The sequence below is a fragment of the Anastrepha ludens genome, chromosome 2, assembly GCF_028408465.1.
Source record: "Anastrepha ludens isolate Willacy chromosome 2, idAnaLude1.1, whole genome shotgun sequence".
Lineage (NCBI taxonomy): Eukaryota > Metazoa > Arthropoda > Insecta > Diptera > Tephritidae > Anastrepha > Anastrepha ludens.
This window is the reverse complement of record NC_071498.1, coordinates 19,160,255-19,186,785: the sequence shown is the minus strand read 5'-3', so window position 1 is coordinate 19,186,785 and position 26,531 is coordinate 19,160,255. Positions and strand designations below refer to the sequence as shown.

The window sequence follows — 26,531 nt, the reverse complement described above, 5'->3', positions numbered from 1 at the left end:
TATTAACGGCATACCTTCCACTTTTTAATGAAATAAACATCCGATCAGTTGTATTAAAAAAAAAGCATTTTTCTATGAATATCAAAATAACACCTCTTATTGGAAAACCCTTTATGTAGTAAAGACGTCACTTGATAGATGTCAGACCGAGTCTTTCCTCTACTTTGACTTGTAGATATGTTGTTCTGTAAATGAAGGTATTTTAATACAGCTTTTGACGCTTGAGAATAACCCCTTGGCGGTCTTCCGCGTAAAAATTGCTAATCGATTCCATTTGGTTGATTATTTCGATATTTTTTTAAATCATAATTCATCCAATTCGATGAACTGTATCATAGCTCCTAGATTTGTTTACGCCAGCACTTGGCTAGGCTTTGTTGAGCGCATAAAAATCAAATCGTTTTTGAATTGTCGTTTTTCCAATGAGCTCGAGCCACTCCAAACTAATCTATTGAAATTTTCTTTTTTATTGAAAATTCTGATTAGGTGGCATACACATTAAGCGGGTTGCACACAGATGTACACATATTTTACGCATATGGGAGCACATCCATTTGTTCAATTGTAGCTGTTTACATCTGAGCTCACATGTTAGTGTATGACAGTTATTCTTGCTTTAAAGTTATTGCTCTCCTGCTCTAAATCTGTGCAAACCATTTTAAATTGATTTCTACTTAGATATATACATGCATACATACATACATACATACATATGTACATACATACATACATACATTCATACATACCTACATTCATAAATATATATACATATACATACATATGCACATACTAACCGTGCACTGAAAACATACACTACCATACCTATGCATACACTTTTACTATATATGTATGCACATATGCATATGCGGTATGTATGTATGTATGTAAATATGAAGGTATATCCAGCTGGTACGTGGCTGGGTATCAGCATTTACATAAATTAACCAACCAAAAGCGCGCTGCCAGCGACTGTTGCTTAAAAAATCATTACAATAAATGAGCGCATGATAAGGTAAAGAGGCCAACAACACCAACAAAGCTTGAGAATACAACAAAATTTCATCCAAAGCCATTAAAAAATTTTGGGGAGGGATTTAGTGAAGTGGAGTGAAGTTTTTCGGTTTAAGTGGCTTTTTTCCTCTTGGCGAACGAGCGGTACTTTTCGCTTATCTGCTTCATTTTCTTTTCTCTTGTCGCGATTGAAGCAGTGTAGCGCGCTACAAAGCCAACAAAGCAAAAAAACACAAAACGCATTTTAAAAACAACGAGAAAAAATAGCAACAATGTAAGCAAAACAGTCAAACGGCTGCAACAAGAACAACATCTAAGTGGCGTATTTTAAAAGCAAAAAGGCAACTAACAGATACGAAGTATCTGCCTGATACATTAAATTTACTAATAAGAAAAACGAGTTCAATGCATGCCATACTCTTTGCTCTGCTCTATAACGAAGCCAACTCACACAAACCCAACGAACTAATTCACTCACACCGTGTGGAGCTTTGCTCAGCAGTCATTTGACAAATAAGCGAAAGAAAAAAGTTTTTAAATAATGGCTTGAGCGCTTTTTGTGCATTTGCGAGTAGCAAATTTGGAGTGGTGTGAGTGGAGTGAAAAAATCTATGTCTCCCAAATACCGCTGAACAAAACCAGTGCATATAACAGCACACATCACACACACGAACGCAACGAATATAAGTGCGGCGGTTGTGTGTGCTTTGGCGGCGCTCAACCAAACACGTTGAAGGTCTTGCCCCGCCATAGAGCGCAGACATAGGCCACACAACTGCGAACACCACTACAAACGCCACCATGCCGATACCACCACCACCACCACTGACACAACTGTGGCTGCCCAGCCCCTGTGCATGGGTGCGAGCGAGTCGGCGAACCACTTCCACTCAAATGCGTCCTCCGTTTCACATTGGGCGTGCGAGCGGCGCAAACGAATGAATGTACGATTTAGATTTCAGGGTGGCTGACTCTGACTGACTGCACTGCTCCCATGGATTTGCTTGGAATACTCGCGTACGCGAGTTTGTGTACATTCTGTGCTGAGCGCCCGTGTGTGTTGTGCTTTGGTGGGTTTGAGTGGTGGAATGAGAGATTTGTGTGATGTGTCGTTAGGTCGAAACGGTCGAGTCGGGTCGGGTCGTGTACCTTTTGCCACGAATGTTTTGCCAGTCAGGCTCTAAAAGGCCTTATGAAAACAGTAAATATTTCGCTGCTCGCATGACGCGCATTTTTTCCGAATCTCTGAACAAAGTTATTTTTTATTTCTACATGCGTAGATATGCCAAGAAGGAAAACAACTGAAATTTTACAAAGTGTGTGCAAGTCTTGTAAAGTTTTCGGTTGTAGCGCACGGACACAAATTCATAATTGACGAAATAAAAAATAAATTCAGTAAAATACGCGCGCGGTGCGACTAAAAATTTCGAGTGCTGTATAGTTTTGAATAAAAATAAATATATTTCATATATTTTGCAGCGCGGCAACGCGACAACCTACAAGACGTGCGTGCAAGAAATTTTTGCTCGATCAGAAATTATGATAAAGTGAAAAATATTGCATGTGAGTGTTTTGTTAAAAAATTCATCATACAAAAAATGAGTACTGGTTGATGAGAATACATAAAGAATTTTCGCAAAAAAAAAAAAAAATACCAATAAAACAATTTTGCAGTGTTGCGATCACTTTTCTGCAAAATCACGTTTGAAAGTAATAAAAAGGATTATAGCGACGCTTGGTGTGATTGAACACGCAAACATATATACGTGACGTGCAACTATATACACGAACCTAGCGCCTGGTACAGCCAGCCAAACGGTCTCGTCCCGTTTCGTGTTGACGAGATACCGGCAAAGTGCATACTTCATTCCCCCCTTACGCCCCGCAAGCCGCCAAAATTATCACCCATAATTCTTTGAGCGTGTACGGTGGCGGCGTCATGTGCGCCTCACCGTCCACCGCTCCCGGCTTCTTCAATCCACGCCCGCAATCCGGCGCCGAGCTGTCCGCCTTCGATCTCGGCCTACCGCGCTCCATGGCATTGGGCGTACCACCACCCTCTGCATGGCATGATCCCAACCTCGGAGGTCATCTGCACGCTTCCGCTGGACCCGGCTCATTGGCCGGTGCAGCAGGCGCGGGTGGCAGCTCTGTGGGTACCGGCGGCGGTACGACACCATCCAGCGTCGCCAGTCAACAGTCGGCGGGCATCAAGCAGGACCTCTCCGGTCTGACCGGTGGCCAATCGAATGCACTCAACCAAAGCGGACACCACACAATCAAAGAGGATCTCTCCAGTCTTACGGCAGCTTCGGCGGCGGCCAGTGCGGCAGCGCACCATGCGGCGACCGCACATCATGCGGCGGCGGCGCAACAGAATCACGGACAGGAGCTGGGCGTTATGATCAAAGGCCAACAGACGGCGTCTAGTTGCTTGGGCGCCGGCAGTGCGGCGGGCGGTGGAGGTGGCGGCGGCGGCGGTGGCGGCAGTACAACGCCTAGTTCTCAGGCAAATAGCCTGCACTCACAAAGCAGCAACAGCGACTCCAAGCAGAACTTGGACTGCAAACAGAACATCGAGTGTGTGGTGTGCGGGGACAAGAGCTCCGGCAAGCACTATGGACAATTCACCTGCGAAGGTAAGTGTCAGCGCGTAAGCGCCTGTCAAAAAGTGTGTAATTGAAAGTGATGGGGGTAGGAAAATATTAAAAGAACTATGAGTTTGCAGTGAATGCGAAAAAGGCATAGCAGGTAATGAAAATGGGTGATAAGTGGCTACTAGTAATTGGTATGCTTTAAGTTTTGGGAGATGCAATGCTTTGCGCATTTATGTAGAATTGCGAAGGTTGTGAATTTTTTGTTTGTTTACTGAAAAATTTTTTAAATCAAAGATGAAAGAGATTTACAGAGCCCAGTTCACTAAAGCAATTTTTGGTATTTAAATTTTTTATTGCATTTTTCAAACTCCTTCTACCAGTATTTTTTATGTATTTTTTTAAATTTTAATTCTCAAATAAAATGCCTAATTCCCACAAAAAAAGACCTAGAATATTCTTGGCTTCAGTGCGGGTTATTTGAAGGTGCGGACTCACTCTGCAACTCAGGCGCTTCGTGACCAATAAAAGAGTGTGGAAGTTCTTCATAGCTGATATTCTGATATTCTCTTTAGTTGATAATCTGAAAATGGGTGTTCCACCTCTGCCTCCTTGAGAGGATAGACGCGTATCTGCAAAGTTGCTTGCGCTACGCTTTTTTTATATGGCAACATTTAAAAAAAGCCAATTTTTGATGATCCGTCATTGCCGCTATTATCGTAAATGGCAGCTGTAATTATTGGGAAGTGCTTTGTGTCATATGCAAACAAGAGTTGAAAATTCCGCATTCAGTTCATGACGACTCCACACACACACACACATAAGCAGTAGTTATGTATTTACAAAAGTATCACTAGTGACCTCTGACGCCAGCCAACCGATGGCACGCATCACCTCGTCGCACCTCAACAGCACCATGCAACCTTACACCGTTCAGCAATGCCAACACAAAAAACGCAAAACAAAGAGAACAAAAAACAATTTTATCAAATTTTTCGAAACCGCAAATCAAGAAATGCCAATCAATATGTCAAATGTGTGCACACAATGTAACACAATCATGTTTCAATTGCCATAGTTCAACAGATTTGCAAGCGCGGTCGCAGCACGCAGCCAGGGGATGGCAACAACAACAGGCAAGCCGAACAAAGAACCATCCGCAAGGCGGCAAATGAGCAGAGTTGCTTCCCCTCTGAAAGTTCGAATATCTAAAATCTAGTGAACCATCAGTGCCAAGCTATTTGTGCGCCCATGTGCCCCTGTGTGTGGCTGTGTGTTTAAGTAAATGCGCAGTCATTATCGTCGTGCACACACGATCCATAACACCAATATTTTTTTAGTTGATTTTATTTTTATGAACTATTTGAAAAATCAGAAAAAGTGCGAGACAACCAATAGAATGCAAAGGTGTAAAGTGCGAGTAGACGGGCGGGCGGCTGACGTGGTTGGATGAATGTGGCATGCAGCGATGATGACCAAACACAAACGAAACCACTGGTCGGACGGACGGAAACTGAATGTTTCCCCAGTTTGATAGTTTGATAGTTTGATAGCTCAATGGTTAGTTTCGGATACCAGATACCAGTTAGGGGCCGGTAGCACCGCTGCGGAGCGCAGATGTGGCGTCAGTATTTGCTGTGGTTGTTATTGCTGGGAAGCGTGTCGACCGCGTTTGGGGATTTTTGACAGTTCAGGTGAATTATGAGAGTTTGATGAGTTGGCGAAAGCAATCGAAGGCCTAAAAAAATCGACGAAAATGCGGAAAGTAGTGAATCGAATGATTGAATAACTAGAGAATTGCCATGCAAATGCGCGCTGGCATGTTTCACGTAAATCACGAATGTGGAAAGAAAAAACAACACACAAATGGCTGGGTTGCGGCATGTCAAGTGGTGCTAAATTGTCGTGTTCTCAACTGGAAACATTTTGATATGAATGCGAAAAGCGTTGGCAAGTTACTGAATAAACGCGAGAATTCAATTATGATTGATTGATTGGCCAATTCAACTCGATGTGAAACAATGCGATTTTTTCCAAAACCAAATGGGAACTAAATACCGATTCTTCTTCTTCTTAATTGGCGCTATAACCGCTTACGCGATTTTGGTCAAGTTTAACAAAGCGCGCCAGACGTTTCTTTCTCGTGCTAACCGGCGCCAGTTGGACACACCAAGTGAAGCCAAGTTCTTCTCCACCTGATCTTTCCAATGCAGAGGAGGTCTTCCCTTCCTCCGCTACCACCAGCTGGCACCGCATCAAATACTTTCAGAGCTGGAGCGTTTGTATCCATTCGGACGACATGACCCAGCCAATGTAGCCGTTGGATCTTTATTCGCTGCGCTATGTCTATGTCGTCGTAAAGCTCATACCGATTTCAGCTTGCAATTTAGGCAGTCAATTAAAAATTTTGATATGAACATCAGTGATCTTCACAACGCCAATGGAATTGAAACGAGAAAAACGACTTAAAATAGTACATTTCTGCCGCACAATCGGAAACTCCGCAGTTATCTCGACTAATTCACACACTACCAACTGATTAGCTGATAAGATAACAAGTCAAAGCCATCTACTGGGAGGCCAGCCGCAAGCCACCGGCCACCAGCCACCAGCCACGAGCGAAATATCCAGCACTGCGGGAATTTTGCAGCGCGGCGCATTTAAGCGACTTTTGCGCGCACTCCCCGCGTTTCGAGCGCTAGCGCTCCACGGATATCTCACATTCATATCTGGATGCTAGTAATTTTTCAAAAGCAATTATTGTGCAAACATGCAAATTATGCACTTAAATGCGCACCTTTGTTCTACAAAAACAAAAACAAAAACAACACCGAATTGAGCAATGCGAAGAAGTAGCGGAAGACGGTGGATTAGGTGGAGTGCACCTACACACATGCATACATATGTATGGGCACATGCAGGTTTGTTTGTACGTCAAGATGCAGATATGCAGCGCTCGCTTCACGCCACTTGTCATACTCTGCTGGCTGCGTGCGGCGACGAACCAAGAACCCAGCCCGATAACGACAGCAGCAGTAGTTTGTATAGGTGGTAAACAAGAAGACCGCCACCTGGCTGCAGGTGAATGGGGAATTCAAGAAGGGACGCTGATTATTAAACGCTAAGCGTTTTGTTATGGAAAGGTGGAGTGAAAGAGCAAATAAATGCAAGAATCAGAATATACAAGTAAATACCAGCGACATATCTATCAAAGCAAATAGGAATTAGTGGAGTATAAGAACGACGCTAAGCCCAAGGTGTTAGCCAGCTTTTAGCAAGAATATCCAGTGTTGGAGGTGACAGCCGCTGGAAGAACAACAACAAGTACTCCGCGCCCATAAAAAGAGAAATAAACTGAAAAACATTTAAGAAACAGCGTCGGAGCGCAACTAAGAATTTTGAACGCTTCTTCTGCTACATAGTTGCGCATATCGGCGGGTGTTGTTGCTGTTGTGAAACTCTTCAAGATATAGCAGGCCTGATAGTAATCAACTCTTTTATTTCCTTACATTTTTCTGCCATGTACATATCTCTAGAAAGCGCAGCTCTATCGGGCACAACACGTACTCACACACACACACACACACACACACACACACACACACACACACACACACACACACACACACACACACACACACACACACGCACACACGCACGCATGCACTCATGACACTACAAAAGTACTCTATTCTGCTAGCAAAGCAGAAGATGCGCAGAGTGCTCGGTCGGCCGTGGCTATTCTAGGCACTCACAGGCGGCGCACACAATGAGATCTGCAGTTGATAGGTGGTGTTGTTGTTGTTGTTGCTGTTGGTGTTTATGTGTGGCTGAAGTAGGCATATGAGCGTGCAGCTATTTTCTTTTTGCGAAAATATAATACTTAAAAGCGCTTATAAGCGTTTTCACTACCGTCATTTGACGTTGCGTTCCCACCTCCGCGCTGTGCACCTCATTGCTTGCAATTTGATTTGCTCACTGAAACACATACCCGCGCGCACATCGATAGCTTCACACATACATCAAAGTATAAAATGATCTTGACAAAAATTTTCTTCGGAAAAAATTTGCCACAAAGTTTAATAAAAATTCATGCGCTTCGTGTCTAAAATGTTAATCATCTCGGTTGTATGTGAAACCACAAAAATATTAAGTCTGCCGATGTTTTACGAAAAGCAGCAAATCGTCAGGTTTGCTAAGAAAATCTGAGAAACTATTAAAAGCAGCTGAAAAGTGCTGCCAACGTACAAGCCGCCTATTTTTGAACATTTTAAGTTTCCGCTCATTCTCAATAACTGCTGCGCGTACAGTACATTTCGCTTTCACGTCCTCCCCAAAGGTATTCCCTCACCTATGCGAACAACTCAAAAATCCCGTCGCATGCCTTGTGCGCTATCGTTTATTGTGTCTTTTGGCTGATGTTGTTGCCGTTGTTCTTGTTGCTTTTGTTGTTGATTCTTTATCTGCAGCTCGATGCTTGCGCCTGGTCTAGTCATGACAAGCCATGCACGTATGTAAGCTATGCATGTGTGTGTGTGTTCGTTTGAATGTCCATATGACCAACGGTTGCTGCTCGGCAGTGCCCGTTAATGCTGCTGTGGTTGGTTTTGCTGTTGCCGTTGTAGTTATGCTGTCCATATGTCTTTTGCTTGCACACCTCAAATGCTTTCATGCCAAGCCAAGCCATCCCCCATCACAGCACAAGACGATGAAACCTCGCTGCCTTGTTGTCTTGTTGTCCTCTCTGCCGCTAAGCGCAACTGGCTTTTCCCCATACAACCACACACATACATGCGTACTTGCATGCCGTCATACTCATACGAGAAGATTAATTGTGGCAAACGCGATTTCTTTTAAAAGTACTCATAGATAGCCAGCGCATACACGCACAACACAGGCAAATGGACTTGGCAACGCTGATGGATATACTCGTAAGTGCGCTGTCGCGGAGCTGAGTTGAGTAGTCGCGCTGGACACGGGGTCTGTTGCGAAAGGACATGTACGAATAGATGGATGGACGTGCTGTTGTTCACCTATGAAGATAAACGAATATTTTCGTCTTCTTTGATTTTTCTGCATTTTCATTCGTATGCGGAAAGAAGAAAGGCAGAAGCTCAGTGTGATTTGACCATAAGCCAGCAAACTTTAGTTGGTACCCAGCATTTAAGTGAAAGAGGCGAAGTAATAATTTTTTTTATTGTTTTAATTTTTTTTAATATGTGTGCGTGTAGTACGAAGTGGCGCCAAAAATAGATGATAAATTAGGTTGGCCAATATTTACACACTAAAATATTTTCCATATAGAAAGTTTTCTCTTTGATTCCACACTTTTTGGACAAAATCCTGCCAAAGTCTTGATTCCAGTCGATTATATCACGAAATTGCGCATTTCATCTTTCCACAGTTTCTAGGCAGAACAAAAAGTCATTTAAGAACGCGAAACCTTTTAACACTTCCGCATGCTGGCGTGCGACGGCAATGTATTTTATTAAGTGTGTGTGTGTGTATGCAACTTTGTAGGTAAGCCTCAGAGGCCACCACGCCGCGAGAAAAATTTCACCTTGATAAAATGCTGTGATAATATTAATGATGAGAGCATACCGCACAGTTAGTTATATATGTATATGTGAATGTATGTATGTATATGTGGAATCGCACGTAGCTGGTACATCCTTTGCATGCACAGTCGCATGCGAAGTACAGTCATGTGAGAAACTTGGGAAGCGTGCAGACGCAGTAAGCGCCTACCGATTTTGGTAGAAGCGCCCCAGTCGTTTCCTCTTGCACCCCATCGGAAAATCGAAGTGAAGTACAGGCGTGCTCTACATATGTGGCCTTTTCATTGCCGCGGAGGGCTTTCACTTCCTCTATTATAAGTGGGAAGTACCGTAATTGATCACAAGTTAGGTGAAGCTGCTCATAACTTCGATAATTCCTATTAATGCTGCTCTCATTTTTATTCCCATTTCATTGAATGCGCAGTACTCACTTTTGGTACAATACATTTCGCAGCGAAACTGTATTTTCGGAGCGGCCACTTGAGCTCAAGAAATAGCCAGAAGTCACGCGTCATGCTAAGTCAGGCGTACACGAAGGTTGATAGCTTTTTTAAATCCTTAACGAAATTCGCTCGAGCATTAAAGCACTGTGGGTAGCTGAGGTCGCTATTCAGGTCAATGTATGCGTGCGGTTGCGAGGTATAGGCGCTTCGAGCATCAGACATAACAAAAAATTTCGTTCGAAAGGAAAATACACAGAAAAGTATATGGTCCACTCTGCATGACACATGACGCGCATCGAGTAACATTTAATGAAGAGCTCGATATATTCAGAGCAAAAAAAAAATGCTGTAAGATATATAAAGAGTCAGAGCTGGATCATATTAGCAGAATGCCAAAAAATAGCGCTACTGGCATGGCGTTTTACAGAGCAGCGATGGGAAAAAGAAACAGCGGAAAACTGCGGAAAAGGGTGCTGGATTCTGCGTAAATGATCTGAGAACAACGAGTATAGCCAATTGACAGGAGCTGACTAATGACCGAGTTAAATGTAGGAATGTAGCTGCAAAAGCTATGGTCTGCCAAACACAGTGAAGAAAATGATGAGCAGCTGCACTATTACACAGACACAAAACAGCTTTCAGAAAAATTTGATATAATCCAAATGAAATTCTGCAGTATTAACTACAATTGTCAATCGATAAATCTTTGATTTGCTGGATATTTGATGTTGATGGTCGTACAAGGTCAGCTTCGTCTTCAAAGATTTCTATGTGCAATATATTTTTTGAATTGTTTGTGCGATTTGTAAACATTTTTTTTGTAGCAAGATATGTCTTTTTAGTGGCCTTCTCAAATAATTTCCATAATTCTGCACGAGAAATTTCATTCTTTTTTCCCTATAATATCACATTTTATTTTTCAGTTTTTTTCAGAGCTTTAACTTTTCAGAGAGTGCAAATATTGACATAAAATCATCGTCCAAGCGTCTGCGCCATACGTTAGGACAAGCATGATGAGAGCCTTGCAAAGTGTTACTTTTTTCTTTCAGAAAGAACTTTACTACTCAATTGCCTACTTAGTCGAAAGTAGCACCTGTTGGCGGGAGAAATTCTCCAATAAGTCAAGGCAGTATTTCCAAACTAAAATTCAATTCATTGCGCGAATTGAAAAGGCAGCGTGCATTAAATTTAAAATTTTCTCATACTTTTTGAAGCTATTTGTATTCCATCGTAAAGCACGGCCTAGTCTAGGGAACAGCAGGACCTCTATCCATCGCACTGTGTCTATCACGTAAACCAATAACAAAAGGAACAAATCATTTACTCTGTGAGACACCCACTTTTGTGAAAATTATAATAACACAACGGAGACAACTTTTCGTAATTACTTTTTTTTCGTATGTTTTGCTATAATGAGAATGCGTAGCTACGTAAAGGTCTACGTATCGTACAATAAAAAAGTTCCGCCAACATTTTTCTGCTCGCAACTGTTTTTCACGTTCATCGCAGTCCTCTGCATTTCTCGCTTATTAATTTAACTATTTGTCATGGCCATTAGGATTGCAGAATCCCAATGCAGCTTCAAGTATCACAGAGGGAATTCTATGCATTGAGGGAAGGCAATCGACTTGAAAGTGTTGAGATCATTAATAATGCGTGCGCAATAGATTTTTTTTTGTTGGTTGGACTTCTTCATATTTGCCTGCAGCTCATTTTCCTGCAGTTAATTTTCCTGCATTTATAATTTTTCTACATTTAGCGGCTGGGTGTTAATGGTGCCAGCATTAACACCGATAACAATGTCAGCCTTGAAATCCAACGTAGAATCTCTCTTGCCAACAAGTGCTACTTTGGACTAAGTAGGCAATTGAGTAGTAAAGTCCTCTCTCGACGAACAAAACTAACACTCTACAAGACTCTCATCATGCCCGTCCTAACGTATGGCGCAGAAGCTTGGACGATGACAACATCCGATGAAGCGACGCTTGGAGTGTTCGAGAGAAAGATTCTGCGTAAGATTTTTGGACCTTTGCACGTTGGCAACAGCGAATATCGCAGACGATGGAACGATGAGCTGTATGAGCTGTACGACGACATAGACATAGCGCAGCGAATAAAGATCCAGCGGCTACGTTGGCTGGGTCATGTCGTCCGAATGGATACAAACGCTCCGGCTTTGAAAGTATTCGATGCGGTACCAGCTGGTGGTAGCAGAGGAAGAGGGCGGAGAAGGACTTGGATTCACTTGGTGTGTCCAACTGGCGCCGGTTAGCACGAGAAAGAAACGACTGGCGCGCTTTGTTAAACTCGGCCAAAATCGCGTAAGCGGTTATAGCGCCAATTAAGAAGAAGAAGAAGAAGTGTTAATGGTGCCAAATGCTGGGCTTTAGTTTGTAGTTGGAAGCAGCCATATGGGAAAGCTACGGCAAATGAAAAATGCCCATTCTCATATTGCCATTAAATTCGTTAGTTATTTAAGGAGTCTATCTATATTCCTTCTCTTACAGATTTTCAGCTGGAACTGTTTTTGATTCATTCATAATTTGCGAAATTCGGTTAATCAAGGCGCATTAAATTTGAAAAACAAAGTTTTAAAGCAGTCTGATTACTCCATTCTGCACGCTCCAGCCGCCGGCAACATTTCCCACGGAACTGCATTATTGTCTAAAAACCAAAGCAATAAAGTACACAAACCGCGCGGTAATTTGGAGTGGTCACCAACTACACCCAACTACACCTTGACCGCCCCTGCACCCACACATTCTTGAATGTGTTTGTAAACAGTTATACGCCCACACCTACATTTTTCTACACTTTCAGCACTACAGTGTGCATGTGTGTGTGTGTGTGTGTAGCTGCTGTTTACTGATTTTTAACACAAAAATCGTGTACCTTTAATAGCGTCCAAAATTAATAAAAATCGAAAGAAAGAAAATGTAGGTATGTAGATATGTATGAAAATATATTTTATTGAATTTGGCGCCTTTGTTAGCCACGCAGGCCAGTTAACGCTTGACTTGTTGACTTTTTCAATAAATTTCGTTGAAATTCCAATTTGGACACATTTGTTGAGTTTTAACAAAATAGCAAATAAATCATTTATATGCATTGAACAAATAAATTTCGGATACGAGGCGTACAACTGAGGCGTAATATCTGAGCATGTGCGAAAAACTCTCAGACGTACATCACGGCGCACAAAGCGAATTACTAAAGCATAAGCATAACAAAGTAAATAAATGAGAAAAAATGTAAAGCAAGCAAAAGCATGGCGAACAGTAAATATTGCCAAAAATTAAGAAAACGCCCACCGCACTGCCACACATTTTGCAGCCAACCGCGCACATGGACGTTTACCTACTTAGGTACGCTTTTGGGAGGCACTCTGAGAATTTACGGCAGAAAAAGGGTTCGTTACTTCATGCCATTCAATGATGCGCTTGAATCCAAGGCAAGGAAACAATTTCTGTAAGGCCGTGAAAAAATATTAACTTTTTTTTAATTAAAAATAAAAAAAACTAAGCTTTCATACTAACTAAATTTTAGTATTTTCAGCAGCAAAGTTTTACTGTTTTTGATAAAGAAACTGTCTCAATCGCAATCGGGTCCCGGCAAATTTATGAAATATCCAAAAGTTGTACTTACTTCGTAGCAATTCCATTGGCAGACAGTCATTTCTAATTTCCAGGCGATTGACTCACAATTCAGTCACCATTCCGATACCTTCTTCTGTGCGCCCAGTACCCTCTGCAGGCGACTAAATAAACTTCATTTTTATTGAAATTTATCTAATGCCAACTTATGTTTTACATAAGCGTAGCAAATTTTGACAAATTATTGTGGCAAAATAGTGCAGTTTCACTGGCTTTAAGCGAAAAATTGTTACGAAATGCGAGCAGTAATGGCAGTGAACGTAGCGAGGCGTACCAGGTTGATCATATTTTTACATTTTTTATATAAAAATAAATACAAATGAAGTGGCGTATTATATGACCAGCCAGACAAAGCGGGACAGGAGACAGACAGACATGCAGGCGGACAGACAAGGGGAGCAAAGAAAAGACGCGCATAAGTGAAGGAGGCGGGGCGGCATTGTCATGGGCGAAATGTTAACGACCAAATAATAAGTCACCGAGGAAATAAAAAGAATTTCGCCTGTAGAAAGCAAAACGCAAGAATAAAGACAACTCGCAGCACAAAAAGATATGCGCAAAAAAATATCGCAAAGTTATTCGAAGGAAAGCAAAAGTCGGCTGTGGTACGATTATTCGCTGCTGTTTGAACTTGTTAGTAGAAATCAACTAGGATGGGGCTAAGAATGAGAATGCGGATGAGGATGTGAGTGATGCAACTTACTGGCTGGCTGGCCGGCCGAGTGGGGGCTCGTTAGATATGCTTGCGTGCGTTATGTGAAGCCAAAAATGTCACTATATTTTGCTTGCTTAATTTGTCATGAAATGATTTTTGTATTCACTACACTCAAATTCAAGAGCCGCTCATTTACATGAGGGAAATGTTAAAAAAAAAAACGTGTGTAGGGGCATTTGGAAGCATCGCTAAAATGCTGGAAATTTATAGTTCATTGTGGGCTTTACTCGCACCAAAGTAGCCATTTAAGTAAATTATCTAAAAGTGTAAAAATGCTGCGACAAGAACTAAGTTTCTATATCTGTAAATTTGGAATTGACGTCAGACCACTTTGGGTTGCTTAATACTTACGAAATGCTCTTTAAATGCTAGACTGCGAAAAAAAGATCAAGCAGGCTTTCAATTTGAAGCTCCAAGTTGCTACATTTACTAATTACCTTTTAATAGAAAAAAAACTTGCTCAAAGCAAAAACTTATTCGCCGCTTGAGCCAAATTAATTAACACAAAGTAATATATAACTCTGCAAATATTTATTAATTTATTTTGCATATTTCATCTATAAAACAATAATTTCTTACAACCTAATTAACAATTATACTCAAATTAATTTTTTTTAATTCAATTTTTTTAGACTATTAATTGAATAAATAAATGAGGGCGTCGCATTCAGAATATCAGTCAAAATGTTTTTAGGCTAAGAAAAATCAAGACCGATAGTTGTTGAGATTTGGTGAAATTCGCAAATAGCCCAATAGCAAAGTTCGTTCCAGCATTAACTGCATAGAAAGGCAACGAAGCACGAAGATACCTCCGCGGAACATTCAAATTTATGCTTTCTAAAAGTGAGTGACAAAAAAAGCCTTGTATAATGCAAAACATAAAAGTTAAAGATAATATTGGCCTTCGTTTATCGAGCATCGCTTCAATTGAGCAGCGCTAAACGTGCAATATGCGAAGGCATAGGATCCGAGAAACCCAATGAACGCAAGGCTTACCCCCCACTTTTTATCTTCCCTATCTCTATTCTTTCTACTGAAATCTATCCGAGTATAGTACAATGGACTCCTGATTGAGTGCCTGGAATTTTTGCAACCCCCCATAAATCTAATCTAATCTAATCTAATCTAAAGGCAAGTTTGAGAAGCAACTTCTGCACGCGCTCTATCCTACCAATGTGGAACTAGTGAAATATGTGCCTAAGTATGATGAGCTCTTTAGCTGCAGGAGAATTATCGATATCGATAACTGTGGCTTGACACTTAACCCTTTGGGAACGAGTGCCGGCATATAGCCGCCCAAATTAGTTCGTAGGTATGAGGATCGCGACGTCTGTCCTTTTGAGCGATAAGATACGCATAGGTATAGTTAAAGTGTCACGTTTTCATTCAAAGATATCAGGGGCCACTAGCGATGAAGTCTTATTTTCCTTATAAGATAAACTTACGTTGTGAGACGACGGTAAAGTCAGAACGAATTTCAGTTTTTTGATGCCGCCTCTCAGTGTCACTGCCCGAGGAACTAGCAGGCCTTTTATATATTTTATATTTTATCCTATGCCCGATGGCTAAGCGATCTAGAGATGATGCGTTAGATAGCGACAGTTCGGACGAATATTACTTTGAATCTGATAAGACGGAAGAGGACGGCATTACTTCGCCTAATGGAAGTGAAATCCGTGCAATAAGGAATCCACACAGGCATTTCCGCATTAGCAGTGATATCAGTTTGTTTATAATTATTTTTAAGTTTATGAACAAATTCTCTTCTGCTAAATAAAGCCTTAGTTTTTAGAACGTTCAACGTATGCATTTTCTTTACTGCGCACTTCAATACCTCTCGTCCTCAACGACGCTCGCTCGTCAAGCGGCTCCGTCCCCAAAGGGCTAAGAATGCCAAAATATTCAGTTGTGCTTCTGTTCAGTAAGGTTTCTGACAAGCCTTCCAAATTGTGGGAATTCACTTTGAAAAAAAAAAAAAAAATCTTCTGTCAAGTCCATACAGCACTGGCGGTATCATCGGTCATTATGTCTTTCGAAATGCGGAAGGTGCTGTCGGAAGGTGCTGTGGAATGGCGAGCACCAACGAGCAACGGTGACTGAATTTTTGTTTGCAAAAAATAATCAGCGAAACATCGATGGCTTTTGGTTTCACAAAACGGCGCAACTTGCCATACAGCGCGCTTAACAATCGTTTTATTGCTATATTCAAGCGAACACTAACGCCATACGGCCAGATTTATTAGAAAAAATAATCAAACATTGGACTGATTGGATGCACCGTGTAACTTGCAGGCTTCGCGAACATACATATGCCGGGTATCACATCCCAAAAATAAATGCCATGAAATTATCTACCCGATTATAATACAAAAAAACCCTTTCCAACAATACTTCTGTTTTCTATTATCACATTAAGTTCCTAAACTCCCATAAAAACGCCTGATATATGCAACAGTTTCCTCGGTGTGATAAAAGAAACTCTTTTTGGCAATTTGTACTGCCTTTTTGATATTCTTGGCCTTTTTAGAGCAAAGTAAAGTCGCTCCCATTGATTTTTGTGTGTCCCATTGTTGTCTTATAACAGTTTCGTCTACTTTTACAATGGAATAGAATAAAGCTCAATTTAATTACACTGATCGACAAAAACGAACTTTTAATTTGTCTTTGTTATTTTTTACTTACTTTTGACTGCTTAAGGGGTTCCGGTGGCCTAGAGCTCGAAAATTTAGGGTATTTTTAGGATTTTGTTCAATAGAAAATATGAAAAATTATATTTAAATATTTTAGACTTTTTATATAACTTCTTTTACACACAAATATGAAAAAAAATTTTTTTTTTAATTTTAATAATTTAAAAAATGACGCTGAAGTTGACCCTCCCGAAAAATTGAACCTGGACGGTGTTGTCCATTTTAGCTCTTCTATTTGTCTGAAATACAAAAACCAAAAGAATTATTAATCCGGATGACTGTTGCTATGACCCGCAACTAGAATAAAAAAATAAAAAAAATACAAAAATTGTTGACAAAATGGCGCGGTTTTGAATTTGTCACTCTAAAAATCGAGTTTTTTTCAGTTTTTTAATAAAAAAAAATACGAAATAATTGAAAAAATAATATGATTCTAATACGGGCGATAGCCATTGATGTAGTGAAACACATATTAAAATTTCAGACGGTTTGGTTAAATAGTTTTTTTTCGTTTTTGACAACACCAGGCCGAAAAAAGTAGTTTCGAGATAAATGAGTTTAAAGTTTGCGTTACAGGGGCGCGCGGAACGCAATCTATCTAGTTAATGGGCTGTAGCAGCAATAATATTGGGAATTTCCGTTTGAAAATTTCACAGTATATTCTTAAGATTCTAAACTTTCGAAATATCGAAAAAACAAAAAATCGATTTTTTGAAATTTCCAGACCACTTCTAGGGTCCTCTTAAGGTGGCGAGCAGGTGGAGAAAAAAGTTAAAAGTAGGTGGAGAAAAAATTTAAAAAATTAAAAAAAAATTATAAAGAAAATTATAAAAAAAAAATTAAAAAAAATTAAAAAAAAAATTAGAAAAAAATATTTTTAAATTAAAAAAAAAAATTATAATTTGTACGAAAACTATCTGAGACTTTACTTGAACTAAAATAAATAAATAATTGGCGCGTACACTTCTGTTAGGTGCTTGGCCGAGCTCCTCCTCCTATTTGTGGTGTGCGTGTTGGTGTTGTTCCACAAATGGAGGGACCTACAGTTTCAAGCCGACTCCGAACGGCAGATATTTTTATGAGGAGCTTTTTCATGGCAGAAATACACTCGGAGGTTTGCCATTGCCTGCCGAGGGGCGACCGCTATTAGAAAAATGTTTTTTTTATTAATTTTGCTTTCACCGAGATTCGAACCGACGTCTCTCTGTGAATTCCGAATGGTAATCACGCACCAACCCATTCGGCTACGGCGGCCGCCTTGAACTGCAACTTGAAAATATGTTTTTAAGACTTAAATTTATGGTCTCTTGCAAGCTTCCAACAAAGTCTTCCTTCTTCTAAGTATGTTATCAATACTCCAGTGGACCTGGGTTTCCTCTGCTGCGAGATATTGCATCTAATACTTTCAGGCCTGGAGCAATTATAGTCATTCGAAGGGCCTGTTCTAGCCGACGGAGCTGCTGGACTTTTAATCGCTCACTATGTCTATAGCGCCGTACTCAGCTCATACAGCTTATTGCTTCATATTTGCCGACGTCAACGCGCAAAGGTCCAACGCTCTTTCACGTAATCTTTTTTTTGCACACTTCCAGCGCAGCTTCATCGTATGTTGTCATCGTCTATGCCATAAATAGGCTTCCTTTATATTCGACGGCACACAGTAGGTTGGGCATGAAGAGAAACTTATACGGAAAGATCTTCAAAAGTGTTAAAAAAAAGCCATTTTGCCCAATTTGACGCTATTAGTACTAGAATTTTTCGATAGAATTTGGTGGTTAAAGTCCAAGATGAACTAAATTTCAGCTTTTAAGTTTTATCCTCACACATTTTTTTACAACTTTGCCGGCCGCTCGGGTCGCTAATGAGAATGCATTGGGTTGAATAGTTTAAGCTGGCGTAAATTTCTCTGTGCGACATATTTTCCTGCGTGCTTTACAAAAAAAAAAAAAACACCGAAAGTTAAGTCTACACTTTTAATTGCATATCTACCGCAATTTTGTTATTTTTTATATATAATATTTTTCTTAAACTATCTTAAGCATTAATTTTTGTCAAAATTAATTCCAAATAGCCGTAGGTTGCAAGGTACTTGCAAGGCAAACAAATACAACAAATATGTCGCACAATGGATTTAATTAAAATGCCACACAAGTTGTTTGGTAATTTTCAAATTAAACTTAATATAAGCTCGCAACATTAATCCACTATATCTTGTTGTGGTTGTTGTTATCTACCCATAGTGCACACGCACTCCACACGAAAGCCCGCCCCTGCCCAACGTCCGCGCTCTGGAGCGTGGGCCTATTCACTCGAAAAAGTAGTCACTCCAGTGTCCACATGATTTGTTTGACGATTCAACAGTTCAGCGGACTCGGAAATGCGATAGCTGCGCTTCTTGCAAGAAGTTGCATAGCGACGAACAAACTCCGCGCGGCACTGGCAGTGGCATTGCCATTTGTTGCATGTGATTAAATTAGCCGAGCCGCACTCTGCCTCCGCCGCCGCCGCCGTTGTTGGGGACGATTTAATTGTCGAACGTGGGAACGTACTGCCGTTGTTACTCGCCACTATTTTCCTTTGGCTTTTTAATGCTTCTTTAATTTTATTTCATTTTATTATTATTACCCTTTTTAAAATTTCATAAATGATTGCCTTTTTCTTCTGCTGCTTCTCCAGGCCTGTGTTGTTCGTTCGTGTTCGTCTTGAGGGCTTGTTTAGCATGTTGCTACTGCTAATTTCTCTGCATTTAATTTTTGATGTCTTGTTGCTTATTTCGTTTATTAAGCTGAAAAATTATGTATATATGCTCTGCTATACGACACTTTATAGCGAATGACTTTTAATATACATATGTACATAGTTGGCGCCTTTTGCTTTTATTGTCTTCAACTAATTTCAAATTCATGAAAATGGTAATTTGGAAAACATAAGCATGTTGCAGTTGCAGCGGTAAACCAGCTAGTAACCATTCACAAAAACACACAAAACATACAAGCGTACAAAGCAATTCCCAGCGCGTCACAAATGAAGTCACAAGCAACTAATGACTTTCGTCTGTGTCAGTTGACAATTTTTCCCTCGCTGCAATCGCACGCATGCGACATTGGCCAACGGCGCTGCCACTTGGGTCGCGCAGCGGTAAAACCATCAGCCCACTAAGTAACTGATTTATTGTTCACATTAATTCCGTGTGACGTGCGCGCGCGCATCTCTCGGCTACATTTCGCTTTGTTTTGAATAGATTCTGGCTCTTTTTAATAGATCGCGATCAACGATTCCCGACAGATAATTGCCCAGCATGTAAATATGCAATATTATTAGCACACCTTTAAGTGCCTGCATTGCGGCCATATTTCAAGTTTAATGTTGCCACTCAGGTTGCGCTGAGTTATTTCGCACTCAATGTTGTTGCTGCTGTTGTTGTTGTTGTTGTTGAAAATATTCCATTGCGTCTATGAATATTTACCTTTTCATTAATTAGTGTTTATAGTTTACAAGTACATGCGCGCATATGTGTGTGTGTGTGTATGTGTGTATATGTCCATGCGAGCCCCACATACATGCAATGATTAAAACGATCAAATGTCATATTCAAGTTGTGTGTGTGTGTGTGTGTGTGTGCGAGTGTAACATTCAAGTTCTGATTGCCTTGTCTTCGAATGATCATCATTTGTTCTGAATAGATCTCTCCAACAGTCATTTGCGGCGCACGTTCGCACCAGCAAAAGGTCAAAATTAATTATAAAGTTTCGCAATTTTTGCTGTAGTCGTTAGTGCCTTTTTTTTATTTCTGCTGTCTGTGCGCATTTTTGTATTTTTTTTTTTTTTGTTTTCAATTTTATTAAACTTAGGCGGTTTTGCGGCTTGTCATTGTCGCCATTATCAGTGAATGACGCAAACGAGTGCATAAATAGTGGTAGTTCCTAACTAGGGCCTGTGATGAGTGTTGCGTAAGTAAAGTAGGAGGCTTTTAGGAGTCACTAAGTGAATATTTTGTCAAAATCGCGTAAGCGGTGATTGCGCCAATCAAGAAGAAGATGAAGAAAAAATGAATATTTGGCGATTTTTCTTAGCGGCGCCCCTAATCTTTGCTCGTGAGTCATAATGTCGACAAATAAACTATGATACTTTTTCCAGGCCTCTTTGCGAAACAAAATTTTCGAGGGCGTGGGAAATATTACAGTTGATTTTGCTATACCAATTCCACTAATTAAATGTTGGCCACAACAACTACCAATATTAGCAATAATCGTTGGTTTGTACAGCTGAAAGCCAAAAAGTAAACGTCGCAATTCCGCTGTGACAAGTCCAACCCCCGCCATTCTGCAAATCATAGAAATTTTCATTTTGATTGCAATTCCGCACAGAGAGAAAATTAATTGCCAGCCAGGCTGTGTACTTCAAAATGAGAGTCGACCGAAATGTATTGCGCATTGTTGACAACAAACAAAATAACAGCATCAGCACCAGCACCACTAACAATAACAACAACAATAAAAATATAACATAACAAGTCCAACAAAACGACAAACGGCGACAACGCCAAGGCAATGACAGTAACAACAACGGAAACAGTCGCGATAACACTGACGACGACCAAAAATGACAACAGCAGCAGCCGCTGCAATCATGCAACAACAAACAAAATTCGTCGTCATTAAAGCGAGCTTGTAAAACAAATAGCACAACAACAACAACGACAGCGATGCAGGCATGGTGTGGGGGAAGGACCTGCGGGCACGCTGCAGTTTTACTCAGGAAATCCCCAAATCAGGCCGCAAGTAACTTGCATCCTTTTGTTTTTGTTATTAATTTTATTTTTTTTTTTTCGTTTTTTTCTTTGTGTTTTATTGAGTGTGGCAAAATCCTCTAAGGCACGATTCGCAACCGACACTGCCACCTCCCCAAAATTCAGCGCGCCCCTGCGTTGCTGCTCACACAAAATGAAAAGCCTAGCTTGGCGCTTTGCGAGAACTTCAAAATTCTGCGCGCCAACGAACTGGCGAACGTACGACTCCCCGAGTCGTGATCGCTGGCTTGCTTAGCTACTTCTGAATTGCCACAAACTTTTGTGTAATGTAACGGTTTAATTAATTATTGCACGTTAAGTCGTCGCGTTGCACGAGCTGCAGCAGCAACAGCAACAACAACAGCAACAAAAGCAACGTCAGACACTTAACCGCTGTACTTAACGCTATGCGAGTACTTACTGTGGCCGGCGAATGGGCCTTTTATTTGCTGCAACTGTCTTATTGGTTGTGGCTGTTTTTTTTTTTGTTTTTTTTTTTGTTATTTTGCAACTAAAAGTTTCTAATCAATCGCACGCTGCAACATTTCACTGCCAAGTGATAGTATTTTTTTACTGTTTTTGTTGTGTAAATTTGTATATTTGTGGGCACGTTTTTTTCAAAGCTTAGCATTTTTCAGTTTACGCTTTTCTCATGACTCACTAACTCCCCGAACATTAACCGCCTGCGCTGGCTAATTAGGGCAATTCTTTAAGGGAAATCACAGGCCGCTGGCTGCTTTCGAGCGGCAGTAGAGACATTTTTTTTGTTGTTTTTTTTTCAGTCCCAACTTTAAAACAAATTTAGTATTAGTAATGAAAAACTTAGCTAAACTTCACTTGCCACAAAGGGAGATATTCAGCAACACCATATCCATATCAAATCGAGTTCGCATGAAAGGGGGAAAATATTGAATGGAAGACAGAGTTGGAAAAAAAACTCCATCATAGAAAAAAAGTAGACGGAAAGGGGAAAATCCAGCACTATATCTTCTTAAAAAATCCTGAAATATTTAATTTTTCACGTGTAATACCAATTTAATAACTGATTTTTAATGATAATAAGACCCTTAAGACCCAAATCTTTATGCAAAGTATAGTGACGTTTGTGGAATGCCTAATTCCAAAGAACGACGAGGAATGGACAAACCTGGGTTTTCTTCAACAATTTCGGCTACTACAGCAATATTTTCGGCTGTTCTTAAGCGATGAGCACGGATTTTATTCTTCACGTTACTAACTTGTCCCAACAGTTCGAATTTTTTCACCAGTTCTTGTATTGCGGTCCGACAAGTTGCTTCACAATGACCCAAAAATGTTCGAGTTTTACGAACCGTGAATTCTAATCACTTCAATGCGTTCTTTAAGCGTGTATCGTTCCATTTTTATTAATGGCGTAGTTTCTACTTGTCAAAAATCAAAAAATGACAGCTTCAAAAATGACATCTACCGAAGTAGCGGGATATTCAAAATAACACCTGTTACTGGAACACCCTTTATTTTCTGGCAGAAATTCCCCCGAAACACTTTTTCAGCTGCAACTTCGAATTTTACTCTTCACATGATTATGAAAATCGCTTAAGAACCTTTGCGAGCCTTTTTTATTTTAATGCTCGTATGCATCTGCGCTTACAGAAAAAAGGCGCACAGAGAATGGTTTATAATCCGTAAAATCATTTGGCTTTTTTTTCTTTGTTCACTACTCTCTGTAGCATAGGCCCTCGACAAGACTCTTCCAACGTACACGGTTCTGTGCTTATGTTTTCGCACCGTCCCATGAGATGTCGGTATAAGCTAGTTCGCGCAGCATCGACATTCTCCAAGTGTTTTTTGGTCGACCGCGACCTCTGCTCCCTTGCGGGTTTTAGTCCAGTGACATTCTCGTGATGCTACAGGGTTTGATTGAAAAGTAATGAGTCTTATTTTTTTTTAGGCAGTTTCATTAAACCTTTTAACTTATACAACTAATATTCTTCAAAATAGGACCCTTGAGCGTCAATACACCCCAGGTAGCGTCCCTTCCACTGCAGGAAACATTTTTTAAACTCATTCGGCTGTCACAGTTTTTTGGATCGCCTCGATGGAGTCGAAACGCCTCCCCTTCAGCTTTCTTTTCAGGCGCGGGAACAAGAAGAAGTCCGGAGGGGACAGGTCTGGGCTGTAGGGAGGATGGGGAAGCACCGGAATCCCCATCTTGGCCAATGCAGAGGTGCAGAGGAAGGCGGTGTGCGCCGGCGCATTGTCGTGATGAAGGGTCCAACTGTTGACGAGGTCGGGTCGAGCCCGGGTGATCGCTTGGCAGACGCTCCGCGCGGGAAGGCTCATTACTTTTCAATCAAACCCTGTATACAGTGTTTTTCTCAATGTGTGACCTATCCATTGCCACTTTCTGCGTTTGATTTGACTAAGGATGAGTTCCTCATTCGTTAATCTCCACAGTGCATCGTTACTGTTGATGTTTGGCCAGAATATGCTTCAGATGATGCGGAGACATTTGTTGATGAAGACTTGTAGCCTCTGTGCGATGGTATTAGAGACCAGCCATGTTTCGCTTCCGTACAGCACTACGGACTTCACGCCGACATGAGCCGAATATTCGTAGTTTGGTGCGCCTGGAGACTTGCGAACTCCCTCATACTGTATGCATTCGCCCGAATGCCGCCCTTGCTTTGTTTAGTAGGCTGCAGTTGACATCTTCATCTGCTCCACCTTCTGGCGTGATGATGCTGCTGAGGTAGCAGAAGCCGAATTCCACTGGGTATCCGTCAAAGTAGTGAAGTAAATAACGAACTGAAAGATGCATGCGGTGGGAAAAGTTTTCAATTAATAGAAAAAATAATACATCTTAATTGTTTCCAATATTCTGAAAGTCAACGTGTGCGACGTGTTGACATTTCGTTTGATATTTACGGTCGATAAAGCAGATTGCAAGAAGCCGATAAAAACTACATAACAAAGCTTCGAAGCACCGATTTCATTTGCAAGTATTTCTTAAGCGCATATAAAACTGTGCGATTTTTGCTTCCTACAAATATTAAGCGCAGATACATAAGCGCGAAAAAAGTACGGCTAAATAAAGGGTGGTTAAATTTTAAGGGCCGATGTTGAATGTGAACCACACCTAAATGTCAAGTTTCTTTCTCCATTTCATTTAAAATTTTTCAATTTCAGACTACCTCAATTTGAACCATGTAAATATACACAATCGAGCAACGCGTTAAAGTTATTCAGGCTTGTTATGAAAACGGGCGTTCAAATCAAAATACATATCGCGCACTTCGTGATTCCAGTCATGAGGCACATTTTCACTTCAGTGGATTCGTCAATAAGCAGAATTGCCGCATTTGGGCGAATGATAATCCAAGAGTGATTGCCGGAAAACCAATGCACCTACAAAGAGTGACTGTTTGGTGTGGTTTATGGGCTGGCGGCATCACTGGGCCGTATTTTTTCCAAAATGAGGCCGGTCAGGCAGTTACTGTGAATAGTGTGCGCTATCGTGAGATGATAACGAACTTTTTATGGCCCGAATGGGAAGATATGAATGTGGACGATATGTGGTTTCAACAGGACGGTGCCACTTGTCACACAGCTAACGAAACAATGGCTCTTTTGCGCGAAAAATTTGATGGTCGAATAATCTCACGTCGCGGCGATGTCAATTGGCCGCCAAGACCATCTGATTTGACACCGTTGGACTTCTTTCTTTGGGGTTATTTGTAAGAAAAGATGTACGTCGATTTTCGAAAAAAAATGTATTTTATTCAAAATCAACACCGGCCTTTGAAACTTAACCACCCTTTACTACAAAAAATATGTTTTGCAAGAATCTCTTTGAGATGCAAGAATCTGTTAACACTAATGCGGAGTACCCTTTTCCTGTAAATGGGTGTGTAAAATGAAATGATTAGCAGCTTTAACAGCTAGGGAAATTTTAATTCCTTGTACTCACCCAGCTGCATCTCCCTTCTCCAAGTGAACTCTAAATTAACTTAAGTCTACAAAATGAATCAGATTTTCACTTGTTTCCCTCTTTTGACTTTTCACTACAAAAAAAAAAACAAAAAAAAAGTTTTCTCGAACTGTTGAGTTTCGATTTGCCACATTTGATTGCATCTATCTAATATCTCACCACGGCAAACTCTCCGTCTGTCTGTCTGATTGTCTGTCTTTTCGCCCTCCCGCCGCTCGCTTAATCGGGCCTTGTGAGGTGCTGTGTGGCTGAACGAGGATTAAAAAGTAAATTTGCTACAAGTACTCACTACTAAAGTCAGCGACACTGACACACACACGCACACATGCATATGCACGCCCCGATATAACACATGAATCAAAAATGTTGTTTCTTTTCCTTTCGGTTTTTTTCTTCACTGATTCTACTGTTATTACTTTGGCCGCGAACGATGGTGCCGTGTGGTAGTTGTAGTGTGAGTACTTGCCACGCGTATTGTTGCCTAGTCTGCGAGTACTTGGCCTAAGCGTGTGTATGGTTTATCTGTACATTGATGTTGTTGTTGTTGTTGTTATCGCTGTTTTTCGAAGTTTTCATTTTATTTATTGCTGTTTCAGTTGTTGGGTGTATTGCGATTATTGTTGTTGTTGTTATTGCTGTTGTTGCTGCTGCTGTTGTTGCCATTGCTGTTGCATCTGTTATTGGGTTCTTACTGGCCATTATTGTTTTTGTTGTCTGCATTGTACTTACATATTGTTGCTGTTGCCCATTCACTTGGCACCTGGATAATGATAGCATTGTAGATTTGTTTATACATACGTACATACATACATACATATATATTTTTGTTTTGCGTTAAATGTCTGTCTGGGCTGCTTACCTTCCTATTTCAGTCTTTCATTTGTTCATTCTCTTAGAATTTTCTATTATTCTCCGATTTGCCATTCCTGTTGTTGTGACTGCACATACGCGGCTCTGTGTGTGTGTTCAGTGCTTGCAACACGGCCGTCACATACCTCATCTCGTTGCGGTGCGCGCGCGCCAAAAGCTAGTGGCAGGCAAAGCTCAGCCAGCCCGTGCGGTATGGCCGCCGTGTGAATATCTTGCAGCCGAGCTCATATCTGCGCGC

General features: G+C 40.8%; 1 protein-coding gene across 2 annotated transcripts in view; it reads left to right on the top strand.

The window, feature by feature from the left end:
- Positions 1-2,043: 2,043 nt before the first annotated feature.
- The window catches only part of LOC128864322 (steroid receptor seven-up, isoforms B/C), a 91,720-nt gene continuing 67,232 nt past the window's right edge, over positions 2,044-26,531 (top strand). For both annotated transcript variants that reach the window (XM_054103936.1, XM_054103944.1), the window contains exon 1: positions 2,044-3,650. In XM_054103936.1, the coding sequence (XP_053959911.1) occupies positions 2,951-3,650 (700 nt within the window). In that variant the 5' untranslated portion in view covers positions 2,044-2,950. The remainder of the gene's footprint in view (positions 3,651-26,531) is intronic.